Below are 14,408 nucleotides of genomic sequence, written 5' to 3'. Positions count from 1 at the left end.
TTCTATTCTATTCTATTCTATTCTATTCTATTCTATTCTATTCTATTCTATTCTATTCTATTCTATTCTATTCTATTCCTACTCTACTCTACTCTACTCTACTCTATTCTAGAGTCAGACAGATAAACTGCCAAGGTGTATCTGTGACACAAATTCAAGTGGAGAAAATCTTCAACCAAACGAAGGCAAAGAGGCAGCTTTGACATGTGTTTTCAGAAATCCAGAGTTTCAATGGAGAACCAGTTACGGAAACTCTCTAGAGACCAATTAAGCCAATCCCAAATCATGTCCAATAGGCCTGGAGTTTGTTTATACATCAGCAGTTTGCTCTTGTGAGTGTGAAAACAAACACCTTTTCTGCCTGCTCGGTTTTGCTAAAGTGACTGACAGAGTGGTCCTTAAAACGCAAATATCTCTGGAGACTTTCTCTGCATATCCGGGAGGAAAAACTGAAAAACTGACTGTTACTTTATGCTGTCCTGCTTTCCATATGTTCAGATATGCCTACTTCTAACTGAATTCGGATCTTTCTTCACACATATCTTATGCAGGCCAGAAACAAAGACACAATCTTTTTCTCCAGAGGTGCAAACCACAATTCACATTATAACCCACTGTGTTATTTACAGGTGGTCTTGGCTTAATGGCTGCCCTGTTTAGAGACTGTTTGAAGTTATGATGGCTCTGAAAATGGGCGTTGGTCTTACCTGATACGCCCCTTCTCGAGCAGGCGCCCACGGCAGTCATACTGGGTATCGACACGTTCGCTATCCAATAGGACCGAGTCTACTGGAACTTTAGCCCGCCTCTTCCTGCTTCAGTCCCAGTTTGGAGGCGAGGTCGACCAGCAGACTGTGGTGTCTGTAGCAAAAGAAAGAAAGAAGTGAAAAAGCCCTCCCACCCCAGTTAACGACCAGGAACGGCCAGAAAGGGTGGGGATGACTGCCGTGGGCGCCTGCTCGAGAAGGGGCGTATCAGGTAAGACCAACGCCCATTCTCCGACAAGGGCGCCCACGGCAGTCATACTGGGACATACCAAAGCTTGGTGTCTCCTAGGGCGGGAAAGGCCGGACCTGCTGCAGAACCCTCCTGCCGAATGCCGCGTCAGCGGATGCGTATGAATCAAGGCGGTAATGCCGTATAAAGGGAGTCACCGACGACCATGTTGCAGCCCGGCAGACCTCCTCCAAAGAGGCCTGGGTGGCCCATGCAGCTGAGGTGGAGGCGCTCCGCGTAGAGTGTGCAGTGATGCCACAAGGAGGATCCAAGGATTGAGTCTCGTAGGCTGATGAGATAGTTGCCCTGATCCAACGACCTATAGTGACTGAGGAGACGCGAGATCCCATCGACGAAGGTTGAAAGGACAGGAACAGAGCCTCGGTCCTCCGGAAGGAGGCCGTCCTGTGCAGATAAATCCGAAGGGCCCTTCGTACATCCAGTTTATGCCAGACATGTTCCTGTCGGTAACGAGGAGTTGGACAAAAATTTGGGAGAGAGAGCTCCTGCGACCTGTGGAATATGGTATTAATTTTAGGGATGAAGGCAGGGTCAAGGCGGAGGACTACCCTGTCCGTATGGAAAATACAAAGATCCGGTCGTACAGAAAGGGCTGCGAGTTCAGAAATCCTCCGCGCGGAGGTGATAGCAACCAAAAAGGCGACCTTAAATGATAAGTACTTGAGGCTGACCTCTCGCAGTGGCTCAAACGGGGGACCCGTGAGGGCTGTCAAAACCTTATTTAAATCCCAAGTTGGGAATCGGTGCACCGTGGGAGGTCGCAGATTGGTGGCGCCCCTCAAAAATGACCGAATCAGGGGATCATGAGCAAGTGAAGTGTTGGAACCACAGAGTAGTATCGATGAAAGAGCAGCTACCTGGCGACGGAGCGTATTGGGAGCGAGGCCGGCCAGAAAACCGTCGTGCAGGAAGTTCAAAATTTGGAGGATAGAGACCTCAGAAGGAGAAATGGAACGACGACGGCACCAATCCGAGAAGGACCTCCAAGTAGAACCGTAGATGCGTTGAGTGGAGGGTCTACGGGCAGCCTGGATGACTTCGATGGCTCCCGTGGGCACGGAGGCTCTGGTCAATAAGAGCCGCTCAGTCGCCAGGCTGTCAGCTGGAAGGACTGCGGGTCCGGGTGTCGGATGGGTCCCTGCCGTAGGGATATCCGATCGTCGGGAATCCGCCACGGAGGGGCAACTGACAGGGACTTCAGGTCGGGAAACCACGGGTGACGAGGCCAGTGAGGGGCAAGCAGGATGACCTCCGCTTTCTCCGAGAGAATCTTCCGTACGACCCTGGAGATGAGTGGTAGGGGAGGAAAAGCGTAGAGCAGCTGTCCGACTGGCCAAGGGCTGCGTAATGCGTCCACCGCCTCCGCACCCGGGGAGGGATAGCGAGAGAAGAAGCGGGGGAGCTGATGATTGTCGCTCGATGCAAACAGGTCCAGTGACGGGGTGCCGAAGCGGGAGGTTAAGTCCTTGAAGAGTTGGGGGCACAGACTCCACTCGGCAGGGTCGATGGTGCGGCGGCTGAGAGAATCTGCACAGATGTTCGCCGTCCCGGAAATGTGCTCCGCTTGGATCGACGACAGGTGGTCCTCCGCCCAGAGCCCCAGGCGGAGCGATTCCTTCAGCAGAGAGCGAGATCTGGTGCCGCTCTGCTTGTTTATATGTGCCTTGGCTGAGACATTGTCCGTCAGAATAAGGACATCCCTGCCAAGGACATGAAGTTCGAAGCTCAGGAGGGCCAGGTAGATGGCCCGTAGTTCCAGCAAGTTGATGTTGAGGTTTTGCTCCGAAGGGGACCAAAGGCCCTGAGAGAGACGAGTCCCCAGATGGGCGCCCCATCCCGAGAGACTGGCGTCTGTTGTGATGACGATCCTGTCGGTCTCTCCGAAGAAAGAGCCCCGGGATACCGCCGACGGCGTCCACCAACTGAGCGAGTCTAGAACTTTCGGCGGTAGGACAATTCTGGATGCCGAAGTGCTGCGGAAACTCCGTTGGAAAGGGAGCAATAGCCACTGGAGCTCCCGGCTGTGGAGACGAGACCACGGCACAATGCCGTAAGCCGAAACCATTTTACCAAGCAGACTAGAGAGGACCAGAAGGGATGCCGAGGCCCGCCTCCTGACTGAGGAAGCCAGATCAGAGAGACTGGACTGGCGTTCTTGTGACAGAGAAACCCGAAGGGTGGAGGAGTCGATAATGGCCCCAAGGTGTTTAAGACACGTAGTGGGAGACAAATGGCTCTTAGATATATTAATGGAAAACCCGTGCCTTTGCAAAATAGCCATAACAGAGGAAAGGTCCCTGTTTGCTTGAATCTGAGACTGGGATAGGATGAGGATATCATCCAAATAAAAAAGTGCTCGTATAGGAACAGAAGAGACATGGGCCATAAGGGCCGCCATTATTTTAGTGAATACCCTGGGCGCAGATGAAAGGCCAAACGGTAAGGCAGCATACTGGAAATGCTGCCCGTTATAAGAAAACCGAAGGAACTTACGGTGAGAGGGGAGGATGGGAATATGGAGGTAAGCTTCGGTTAAATCAATGGAGGACATGAAGTCCCCCTTACGAATGCAGAGCAGGATGGTTTGCAGCGACTGCATTTTAAACCGACGGTAGATGATGTGTCGGTTGAGGGACTTCAAATCGAGAATAGCCCTCCAGCCTCCCGAAGCCTTGGGTACCAGGAACAAACGGGAGTAGAACCCGCAACCTCTTTGTGAAAGAGGGACAGGTTGAATGGCCTCGATGGCCAACAAGTGTTGGATGGCCTCATTAACCCGAGCCCGTTTAACCGGGTCCCGGGAAACCGGGCAAGGGAGGTAGTATCTAGGGGGAATGGATAGAAAATCAAGTGACAAACCAAATCTGATGGTCTCCCTGACCCAGCAATCAGAAACGGACAGATCCCATTGATCGGCGAAAAAGGTTAAACGGCCGCCAATCAGGGAGTCAGGAGGGGACCTAGCGGGGCCGTCGGAAAGGGCGACCCCTCCCACCTCGAAAGGGCCGTTTGGAGGAAAAGCGAGACCCCTGTCTGACCTGGCCATCCTGTTGCAGAGGTCCCCTGGGTGAAAAGGGCCGTTGATGACGATGCTGGAAGACGGAAGAATCGGGGCCACGAAAGGAGGTTGAACGATAGGATCCTTGAAGACGATACTCCGACCGACGAGAGATAGAAGGAAGAATCTTCCGATGGTCCCTAGTCTCAATGAGCAAGGGATCTAGTTGTTCTCCAAATAGCTTAGTGCCGGCGTAAGGAGAGGAAGCAAGGCGCCATTTGTTCCTGGCGTCAGCTTGCCAGTTCCGGAGCCAGAGGAGTCGTCGTGAAGTCACGGAGGATCCGATGGCTTTGGCAGAAAATCGAGCAGCGGAAAGAGTAGCATCAGCGGAGAACTCCACCGCTGCCACGATCTTATTAATGTCTTGGTGGGTGCGCTGATCGGAAGCCGGAATACGTTCCTGCAGCTGGCGCAGCCACAGAATAGATGCCCTATTGAAAAAAGATGCAGCTGATGATGCCTGCACCGACCAGGCAGAGGCCTGATGACCCTTGATAAGAGTGCGCTCAGCTTTCTTTTCTTCCGGTCTCAGATATTCGTCAGATGGTCCGGTGATAGGAGCGGAAGAGGCCAGAGCCACGACAGGTGTATCCACAGAGGGCACCTGCAAGAGAGAGGAGAAATCTGTGGCCAGATTAAACAATCTTCTGTCCAGGTTGTTTGGAACGGGACCGGAACTAGGAGACGCCCATTGTCGTTTCAGAACGTCCGAAAATAATTTCGGAGCTGGGACCACCTCTGAATGGACAGGAGGTTCTTGAAACAAGGCAGACTTGGGATCAGTTTGAGAAGAAGAAGAAGCATCAGATGTGGAGGGTGCTCCACCCAATCCGGTGACAGCCTTAGCTTTGTACAGGAGGGAGCGAAACATGTGAGGCTTAAAAAGTCCCACAAATGCCGGTTGATCTGGCTCTAATCCCTCGTCTTCGGAAAGCTCTTGCTCAGGAGGAATCTCCCCTTCCGATAAGGAGCCCTGGCTTTCAGAATCCTGACCATAGTCATCAGCCATGGTCTCCTCCTGATAGGTGTGATGCCGAGAAGACCTATGGGTAGGTAGGGCGGAAGCGGTGTGTTGCTGTAGACCCTGTGCTATGCCTTGGCGAATTGCCTCGGAAATCAGGTCAGCCAAAGACGGCTGCAGATCCGGAGGTACCTGGTGACCCTGGAGGCATTGTTGAGAGAGAAGGGCCCCGGAAGAAGGCTGAACCGGGATGGGGACCGAGGAAGGTTGCTGAATCTGTAACCCAGGTCCTGGGGAATCAGATGGAAAAACCGAGGCCACGTCAGCAGATGCGCTGGGATCCCCTTGCACAGAGACATCAGGCGATAGGGGGGGGGGCAATGGAGGGATGATCCGCTGGTAAGGAAGCAGGAGAGGCTACTGGCAGAGGCCTAGGATCTTGAGAAGCCTTGGAGCGAGCCTTCTGGAAAGCTTTCTCCATCGCTTTGTGGCGCCGGCTCTCATCTCTGGCAAGAGAAGAGCTTTTGGAGGAATGAGGGCGCTTGGAGGAGGATGATTTCTCCTTTCCTTTCCGGCTGGATGAAGGGCCTTCCCCTGGATCATCATTGCAATGGCGTTTCTTACTCTGAGCCTTAGAGCCAGTCTGCCTAGCAACAGGGGCGTCCGCCATTTTGATTGAGATAGAAAGCGCCAAAAATAAAAACTGCCAGAGAGGGGGAAAAAGGCTGATCACCAGGTCAGCTCCGTACCTTCCGATAACTCAGCAGAACGATCGGAGCGGAATTAGCTTGCCCTGCTGCCTCGCTAGCCGTCCGGCTTGAGCGCGAGGGAACACAGGGGGCGCGGAAGCGTCCTCGCGCCGATCAGCTGTTGAGCAGATCTTCAAAGTGGCGCCGAAGAAATTCGCCGAAAAATTGCAGAAAGAAGGCGCGGGAGGGCAGGGCGAAGCGCGGCGGGGCAAGACAAGGCAGGCCCGTGCGCGCGATGGAGAGACAGTCAGCCGACAGCTCTCACCGCTTGGCAACCCTCAGCGGAGTCGGAATCCAACCTTCTCGCTGGTAAAGCTTTTGAATCTTTTGAAGCCAACAGAAACAGCGAAATAGAAGAAATAGGACTGGAAACGCTACAGACACGGCTGTCCTGATAGAGACCGAGTCGGAAAACTGGGACTGAAGCAGGAAGAGGCGGGCTAAAGTTCCAGTAGACTCGGTCCTATTGGATAGCGAACGTGTCGATACCCAGTATGACTGCCGTGGGCGCCCTTGTCGGAGAATGAAACTTTACAACCCTGTTCTCGCACTTACAACTTTTGCAGCATCCCATGGACATGCAGTCGCCATTTGCACACTTCCAACTTTGCACATTGCTTCCAACGAGCAATGGAGTCAATGGAGAAGTCAGCCATATCGGTGGGCATGCAAGCTCAGCTGATTTTCAGACCTTTTGGGCCCACTGGAAGTCAGGAAAAAGGCTGTTTCTGGCCTCCGGGGTGTGTGTGTGTGAGGAAGGCCATTTTCCCCCTCCCCAGCCTCCTAGAAAGGCTCTGGAGCCTGGGGAGAGCGAAAAACAGGCCTACCTTGCCATCGCATGCCAAAAGTGGGGGGAGCGCGGGGGGGGTCATGCGCACATGCGTGGGGGTGGGGAGCATTTGAATTATGGGTGTGGGCACGTGCCCAAGTGACACCCCCCCTGCACTCCCCGCACTTTTGGCACACGATGGCAAAAAGGTTAGCCATCACTGCCCTATAATCATTTCAGACAAATGGTTGTCCAATCTCTTCTTAAATATCTCGTGATAGAGCACCCATAACTTTTGGAGGCATTGATTAATTGTTCTAATTGTCAGGAAATTTCTCCTTAGTTCTAAGTTGCTTCTCTCCTTGATCAGTTTCCATCCATTGCTTCTTGTCCTGCCCTCAGGTGCTCTGGAGAATAGCTTGACTCCCTCTTCTCTTGCTCTTCTCTTGCTCTTCTCTGCACTCTTTCTAGAGCCATAAAACCATTGCAATCATGTGATTTCTCACTCAACGACTGCATCACTTAGTGAGGGAACTGCTGGTTGCAATTGTGCTTGTGAAGTGAGGACTATCTGTACCTCACAGCTTAGTGCTAGGCATGCAGCCATGAACCTGTCTATTCACATATCAAACCAATACAGTCTGCAAAATTTGACACACAGTGACACAGCAATATCTGCACAAGACTTTGTTTGACAAGGCTTTGCTTGATGCTGCGGTTGCATTAAACTAGGAATGAAATATTATTGTGGCCAAATGCCACATTTATACATTCGGCGGTTGAGGGTCGAGAGTTGCAAAGTGGAAAGCGTGTTTATTTATCCATCAATCATTAGATTTACATCCTGCCTCCTATTTTCTACAACTCAAGGCAGTGGACAATATGCTCTCTCTCTTTTTTTCCCCACAGAACCAACTCTACTAGGAGAGTTGGCCTGAGAAACAGGGACTGGCTGAAAGCCAGCCAGGTACATTTCATCATTAAGGAAGAACTAGAATTCACAGACTCCCAGTTTTTAACCCAGCACCTGAACCAGCACACCAAACTGGTTCCACCTTTATAGGAGCAAGGAGAAGTAATTGGGGTGTTCTTGGTTTGATTTCCAATTCCAACATCCCTATTTTAGGCTAAATGCTAAAGTATCATGAAAGCTGTGGTGGTGGAGTGGTTAGAATGCAGTACTGCAGAGTACTTCTGCTGACTGCCGATTACCAGCAGTTTGGCAGTTCGAATCTCACCAGGCTCAAGGTTGACTCAGCCTTCCATCCTTCTGAGGTCGGTAAAATGAGGACCCGGGTTGTTGGGGGCAATAGGCTGACTCTGTAAACCGCTTAGAGAGGGCTGTAAAAGCATTGTGAAGCGGTATGTAAGTTTAAGTATTATTGATAAGCGCTGCCATAAGTTTCCCACCTCAAAATGACAGGAAAATCTGCTGTCACATTTTAACAATCATGGGGTCCAGAGTGGAAATCTTGGGGATTATGTGCTTAAAAACTGTCCATGTTTCTGGGGGCCTCAGGTTATCTTGTCATGCCTAAAATCAATTTATTACAAAGCCCAAATTTTAAACGTGCTTCAAATGAGAGGGCATATCAGAGTTTAAGCAATTCTGAACTGTTATTGAACCATGCCTAAGAGAAATGAAGTACCGTGCTGGTTAAGCATTGCCCTGCGGTCATATTATTATACATTAACCTGGGATCGGATAGGCAATTCTCCTGCTGGCTTTTCAAAGTTCACTAAGGTCACAATCAATGCTCTCTGTAGGAAGAGTCTGGTGGCGCAGCAGACTAATAGCCTGTTATTAACATTCAGCTGCCTGCAATTACTGCAAGTTCGAATCTCTCCAAGGCTCAAGGTTGACTCAGCCTTCCATCCTTTCTAAGGTAGGTGAAATGAGGACCCAGTTTGTGGGGGCAATAAGCTGACTTTGTATAAATATACAAAAGTATGAAGGCTTTTGCTTAACGCATTGTAAGCCGCCCTGAGTCTCCGGAGAAAGGCGGCATATAAATCAAATTAAAAAAAAAAAAAAAAAGAACGCCTCAGAGTCCAGTTTCCAAATGATATGAGGATGTTACAGATAAAGGGACGTAGTCCTCAGCTTACGACCATAATTGTGCCCAAAATGTATGTTGCTAAGGGAGAAATTCGTTAAGGGAATTTTGCCCCATTTTACGACTTGTCTTGCCACATTTGTTAAGTGAATCACTGCAGTTGTTAAATTAGTCAAACAGTTGTTAAGTGAATTAGGTCCCCTCCCGTCGACTATGCTTGTCAGAAGGTTGCAAAATGGAGAAAGGTTCATAGGACCCCAGTACACTGCAACCGTCCTAAGTGTGAGTCAGTCGTTAAGCATCCAAATGTCAATCACATGACCATGGGGATGCTGCAATGGTCGCAAGTTTGAAAAATAGTCGTAAATTATGTTTTTCAATGCCGTCGTAACTTTGAACAGACACTAAGCGAACTGTTGTAAGTCGAGGACTACCTGTAGTCCCCGACTTACAACCATCCACTTACCGACATTCAAAGTTACAACGGCACTGAGAAAAAAATGACTTACAACAGGTATTCACACTTACGACTGTCACAGCGCCATACAGTCATGTGATCAAAATTTGGATGCTTGGCAATTTTTTTTTTTTTAAAAAAAATTTGATTTATATGCCACCTTTCTCCAGAGACTCAGGGCGGCTTACAATGTGCTAAGCAATAGCCTTTTGTATATTTATACAAAGTCAGCTTATTGCCCCCACAACTGGGTCCTCAATTTACCTACCTTAGAAAGGATGGAAGGCTGAGTCAACCTTGAGCCTGGCGAGATTCGAACCTGCAGTAATTGCAGGCAGCTGGTCTTAATAACAGGGTGCTTTAGACCACTGTACTACCAAGGCTGTACTACTGTACTATCAATAATTGCCGTGTATTTACAACCATTGCAGCATCGTGGGCTCATGTGATTGTGGTTTGCAAGATTTGTTTAACGAGCCTGATTTCTTTAATGACCACATGATTTGCTTAACAACTGCAGTGATTCGCTTAGCAATCACGTTGCTTAGCAACGGAAATTCCAGTCCCAACTGTGGTCCACGGGCTACCTGTAGTAACCATCGGGCTTGGTTTCCAAGAAGGTAGCCCTTCCCTCTGGTACCCAAGCTTGTTTCAGAAGGATGGAGGGGATGAAGATTTAGTACTGGTGCAGTAGAAAAATGGAGGAACAAGGGGACAGACTTCATTCATTCACAGTACACATTTTTCTTGATTTCCTTGCCAATTGCTCTGGGTGTGGAAGACATTAGTGTGCAAGGGTTTGCATGAACAAACCACCAGACAGCAACGAGGAAAAAGGAAGAAAACTGTGTGGGTTGCTTGGCTTAAACATGGTATCCTTCTGGAAAGTTGCTAACTTACATTACATAATGAGAAACAGGATATTCTCAGACAGAAGGACGCAAAGATTGCCCTGTTTCAGTTAACTCAGAGGGAGCAAGATGCCAGCAGAAGCTTTTAAAACTGCGGCTTCTAGAATACATGGTCCCAAAAGCGGCATTTTTGCAGTTGGGGGCATGGGGATAGCAAGTCAGGCCACAGGCAACTAGAGCAGTATTTTTCAAACTTGGGGACTTTAAAATTTGTGAATTTCAACTCCCAGAATTCTGGGAGCCTAGGGCGTTCTGGGTGTTAACATCCATACATATTAAAGTTGCCAATTTTGATAAACCTGGTTCTAGAGGTGGGATGCAGTGGCTCAGTAGCTAAGACACTGAGCTTGTCGATCGAAAGGTCGGCAGTTCAGCAGTTCAAATCCCTAGTGCTGCATAACGGGGTGAGCTCCCTTTACTTGTCCCAGCTTCTGCCAACCTAGCAGTTCGAAAGCTCGTAAAAAATGCAAGTAGAAAAATAGGGACCACCTTTTGTGGGAAGGTAACAGCGTTCCATGCGCCTTTAGCGTTTAGTCATGCCGGCCACATGACCACGGAGACGTCTTTGGACAGCGCTGGCTCTTTGGCTTTGAAACGGAGATGAGCACTGCCCCCTAGGGTCGGGAACAACTAGCACATATGTGCGAGGGGAACCTTTACCTTTACTTTAGAGGTGAGTGAAGTTGAAGTTCACATATTTTAAGACTGCCATATTTTTTTAAAAAAAAAAACACCAGAGATACCAAGTATCTGAAAAGATAAAGGAGGACATGGACAATTGGAAAAGGAGGACACAGGGAAGAAAACGGAGGACACACAAACTTTTTAACTTTCTTAAGCGCTGCAACATAAATTATAGTGCAAAACTGCAACAAAAAGAAATGTATTTAGGCCAATATGTATAGGAAATTACTTCTTCCACCATCCAGAAGGACTGGTTTTTCAATCACAATATTTCTCTGACGAGTCTTTATTTTCATGCTAGCAATAATATAGGCTCAACGATAATGTGCTTTTCAAATTTCATCCTAGAAACGTATGATGAGTCACGAGATCTACGGATGACAGGGCCTGTATCTTGGAAGGGGCTGGATTGAAGCTGATTGCTGAAGTTTGGAGATAAATTAACTCGTGTAAATGCTGGCTTTTGAGTCTGCTGACAGTTGAGGAAAAAGAAGGAAACAGGCGATGATCACATACGTAAAAGTTTGACTCCCTCTGAAAACAGTCCAAATAAACTTGCAGATGCTCAAAGAGCCAGGCAAAATTTCATAAGTTTGCCAGATGGAAGACATGAGGATAAAACAGAGGACATGTCCTCCTTTTGCCAAACATCTGGTAACTCTATTTGGAGACATCTCACCCACCCACCCACCCCCATTTCTCGAGGGTCTTCCCCAGTCCCTCCCTCATTCTCATGGACTTCGTCTCCACCCTCCGCCCTCGCTTTCTTTCCTAGTCAGGCTGGAACATTTTCTCTATAGTTAAAACATTTCAGGGAGTGTTAATGTGCTAGCAGAACAAATCTGCTAATGTGCACAGCATCTTTATCTCTACAACGGCGCCCCTGAGGGAGGAAGTGAAAAAAAAATGGACATTTAAAAGAAATTAAAAAATAAAATAATAAACCAACGCAGCACCAAACTTGAATGCCTTCTGGGCGACAAGGCTCTGGTCGTCTGAGGCAGTGGCCACCAACTTTTTGGACTTCAGGGACCACTAAATTCATAATTTTAAATCCTGAGGACCACTAATATGATTTTTTTAAAAAAATAAATACATTTGTAAAATAATGGGCCTAGTGAAAGGGGTGGGCATGGCCAGCACAGGAGGCAGCCCTTCCTTTCCCCAGTCACCTCATGGCTACTTGGCCCCTTAACCGCAGACCAGCTGAGCCAGCGAGGGCCGGGAGTTCTGTCTCTCTGGGTGCCTGGAGACATTTCCGGCGCACTCTTGCTAGCCCCAGTCCTGCCCATGGCGCCAGGCAACCTTGCAGCCTTCCCCATACCCCCAGAGGCCCTCCGGGAGGCCAGCAGAAGTTGGCAAACGGGCTGTTTTCAGCCTCCAGAGGGCCTCTGGGAGGGGGGTGGAAGGCCATTTTCACCCTCCCCAGACTCCTAGAAAGGCTCTGGAACCTGGTGAGAGGGAAAAACAGACCTACCAGGCCATCGCGTGCCAGGAGTGGGGGGAGTATGGGTCACGCGCACATGTGCGGGACACATAGAATTATAGGTGTGGGCACATGTGTGACACCCCCCCCTGCTTCTGGCACGTGATGGCAAAAAGGTTAACCATCACTGTGCTATAGGAACCACGGACAGTAAACCAATTGCACGTTCATTATAAAATAGTATTTGCATCTTTAAGACTTCAATGTTATTTAGAAAAGATCTGAGCCTGTTGTTGTTCCTTTCTGAGAGAGAGAGAGAGAGAGAATATATCTATTTATAAATGTGTATGTGTGCCTTTCTGTATGTATATATATCCACCGTTGGTACATGGGGTCATATTTTAGTAATGCTTAGAACACATGATCCAGGTATATTTGCTTTCTTCCAATAATAATCAATTATTTTCATTTGGTTTATTGCTTCAAATTAACCATCCTTTCAACTGGCCCTACGTAGGAATGTATTTATAGTATCTGACACTTCATCTCCATTTACCACCTATTCATTCATTCATTCATTCATTCACTCCATTGGTATATCCTGAATTTTCCAAGGACTCCAACTATTTATAGTCATGTTTCAACCATAAAATATCTACAGCAAGTAATAAAACAACAATATGCCAATTAAGGCACTGTAAGAATGACAACACTCATAATGCAAAAACTTACTATCATAACAATCAAGTCATCATCACGTTGCGAGAGCAATCATTAACCAACATAATGAAAGAATTAACAATGCCGGCAATATGTTACCGAGGATGTTTTTTTCCCCAGCCACAAATCCCATCTCTATCAATTTCTCTATTTACAGGAGGAAACGCAGGAGCGCCCGTCAAGAAAAGAGCTACTGAAAGAGAAAGCTCAGAGGCAGCAGAGTAAAACAATCAACTTTTTGTTTCTCTAGCGTAACTCAGGATGCGAATTCAAGAAGCATCCATTTGCATTCCAACTGGAAGCAGAGGAAATAAGATTTCAAAGTGTATAATCTTTCTTTCTCTCTCCCAGGCAATTTGAAATGTAGGTCCTGAGGATTGCTTAATTAGCATTTTAGTTTTAGACATCACGGCATGTCAGTAAATTTTCAGTGGCCTCTCGCTAAATCCCATAATCACAGCCAGTGCTTTAAACTCATTGATTCTTGTGCAGCTACAACTGGGTTTATCTATTTCACAAAGGACAGATTAAGGTCAAAATACATTTTGCCAGCACCACTTATTAATTCGCTGCTCAGATGCTAAAATCAATATGAGCCCTGTTTTTATTTTTATTTTAAATGTTTTAGTTTGGTGGTTTTGGTTTGTTTTTTTTTTTTTTTTTTTGTTAAAAGATGGATTTGACCAGCTTAAAAGAAGAACATTTATCAGATTGGGAATCTAATCCAATATTAGTATATGTGAGAGTTTTGATAGGATAGTAGTGAGAGTTGATATGTGTGGAGAAGAGCAAGAAAGATATTAGGAGGCTAAAATATATAAAGAACGGTTGCTGGAATTGGGTATATCTAGTTTAATGAAAAGAAGGACTAGAGGTGACATGATAGCAGTGTTCCAACATTTGAGGGGCTTCCACAAAGAGGGAATAACCTAATCTCCAAAGCACCTGAAGGCAGGACAAGAAGCAATGGTGGACGCTAATCAAGAAGAGAAGCAACCTAGAACTAAGGAGAAATTTCCTGACAGTTAGAACAATTAAGCAGTGGAACAACTTGCCTCCAGAAGTTGTGAATGCTCCAACACTGGAAGTTTTTGAGAAGATGTTGGATAACCATTTGTCTGAAGTGGTATAGGGTTTCCTGGCTGAGCAGGGGGTTGGAATAGAAGACCTCCAAGGTACCTTCCAACTCTGTCATTACGTTATTCTGTTATCTCTGGATAGATATCAACTGAGGATAGGAAGTATGCTCCAGTAATTAGAAGGGATTACACAGTGCGTTTAAACACATTATATTTGCACCTCTCTCTAGTTCTATTTCTGTGTAACAGAAAACAGCAGGCTCATCACATGTTGTCTATTTTCTTTGCAGATGTCATCTGAGTGACATTGGGAAGGGAGGAAGAATCATTTGAGGCTGGCTCACATCTCTGGTGGCATATTAATATAAGGAAAACATTCAGAAATAAGATAAGTATCGCAGAACACTACATCAAACTGAGCTCAGGTGACATGTCAATCTCAAAACAACAAAACAACAAAGAGAAGGACTGACATGAGAGCAGTCTTCCAATATTTGAGAGGTTGTCACAAAGATGGGGA

At 47.5% G+C, this 14,408-nt stretch overlaps 2 protein-coding genes across 3 annotated transcripts in view; both read right to left on the bottom strand.

Moving 5' to 3' along the window:
* EPS8 (EGFR pathway substrate 8, signaling adaptor) overlaps positions 1–14,408 on the bottom strand; it is a 173,211-nt gene that overhangs the window by 127,554 nt on the left and 31,249 nt on the right. The gene's annotated exons all lie outside the window — the stretch shown is intronic.
* LOC148112770 (uncharacterized) lies at positions 3,674–5,706 on the bottom strand. The gene is made up of 2 exons (XM_087873503.1): positions 5,458–5,706; positions 3,674–5,237 (listed from the first exon to the last, which is right to left on the bottom strand). Exons 1-2 carry the CDS (start codon positions 5,704–5,706, stop codon positions 3,978–3,980), a joined length of 1,509 nt encoding a protein of 502 aa, XP_087729629.1. The 3' UTR covers positions 3,674–3,977.

This window comes from Pantherophis guttatus, chromosome 7 (assembly GCF_059756535.1).
Source record: "Pantherophis guttatus breed Tessera chromosome 7, ASM5975653v1, whole genome shotgun sequence".
Classification (NCBI taxonomy): domain Eukaryota; kingdom Metazoa; phylum Chordata; class Lepidosauria; order Squamata; family Colubridae; genus Pantherophis; species Pantherophis guttatus.
Note: the sequence above shows the minus strand (reverse complement) of the source record. Positions and strands in the feature narration are given on the sequence as shown.

Excerpts from the sequence above, each read along its gene's own strand:
- LOC148112770 (XM_087873503.1), bottom strand. The coding sequence starts at position 5,706 with ATGGCGGACGCCCCTGTTGCTAGGCAGACTGGCTCTAAGGCTCAGAGT. Across the intron at positions 5,238-5,457 it reads AAGATCCTAGGCCTCTGCCA|GGTCACCAGGTACCTCCGGA; the intron begins GTAGCCTCTCCT and ends CAATGCCTCCAG.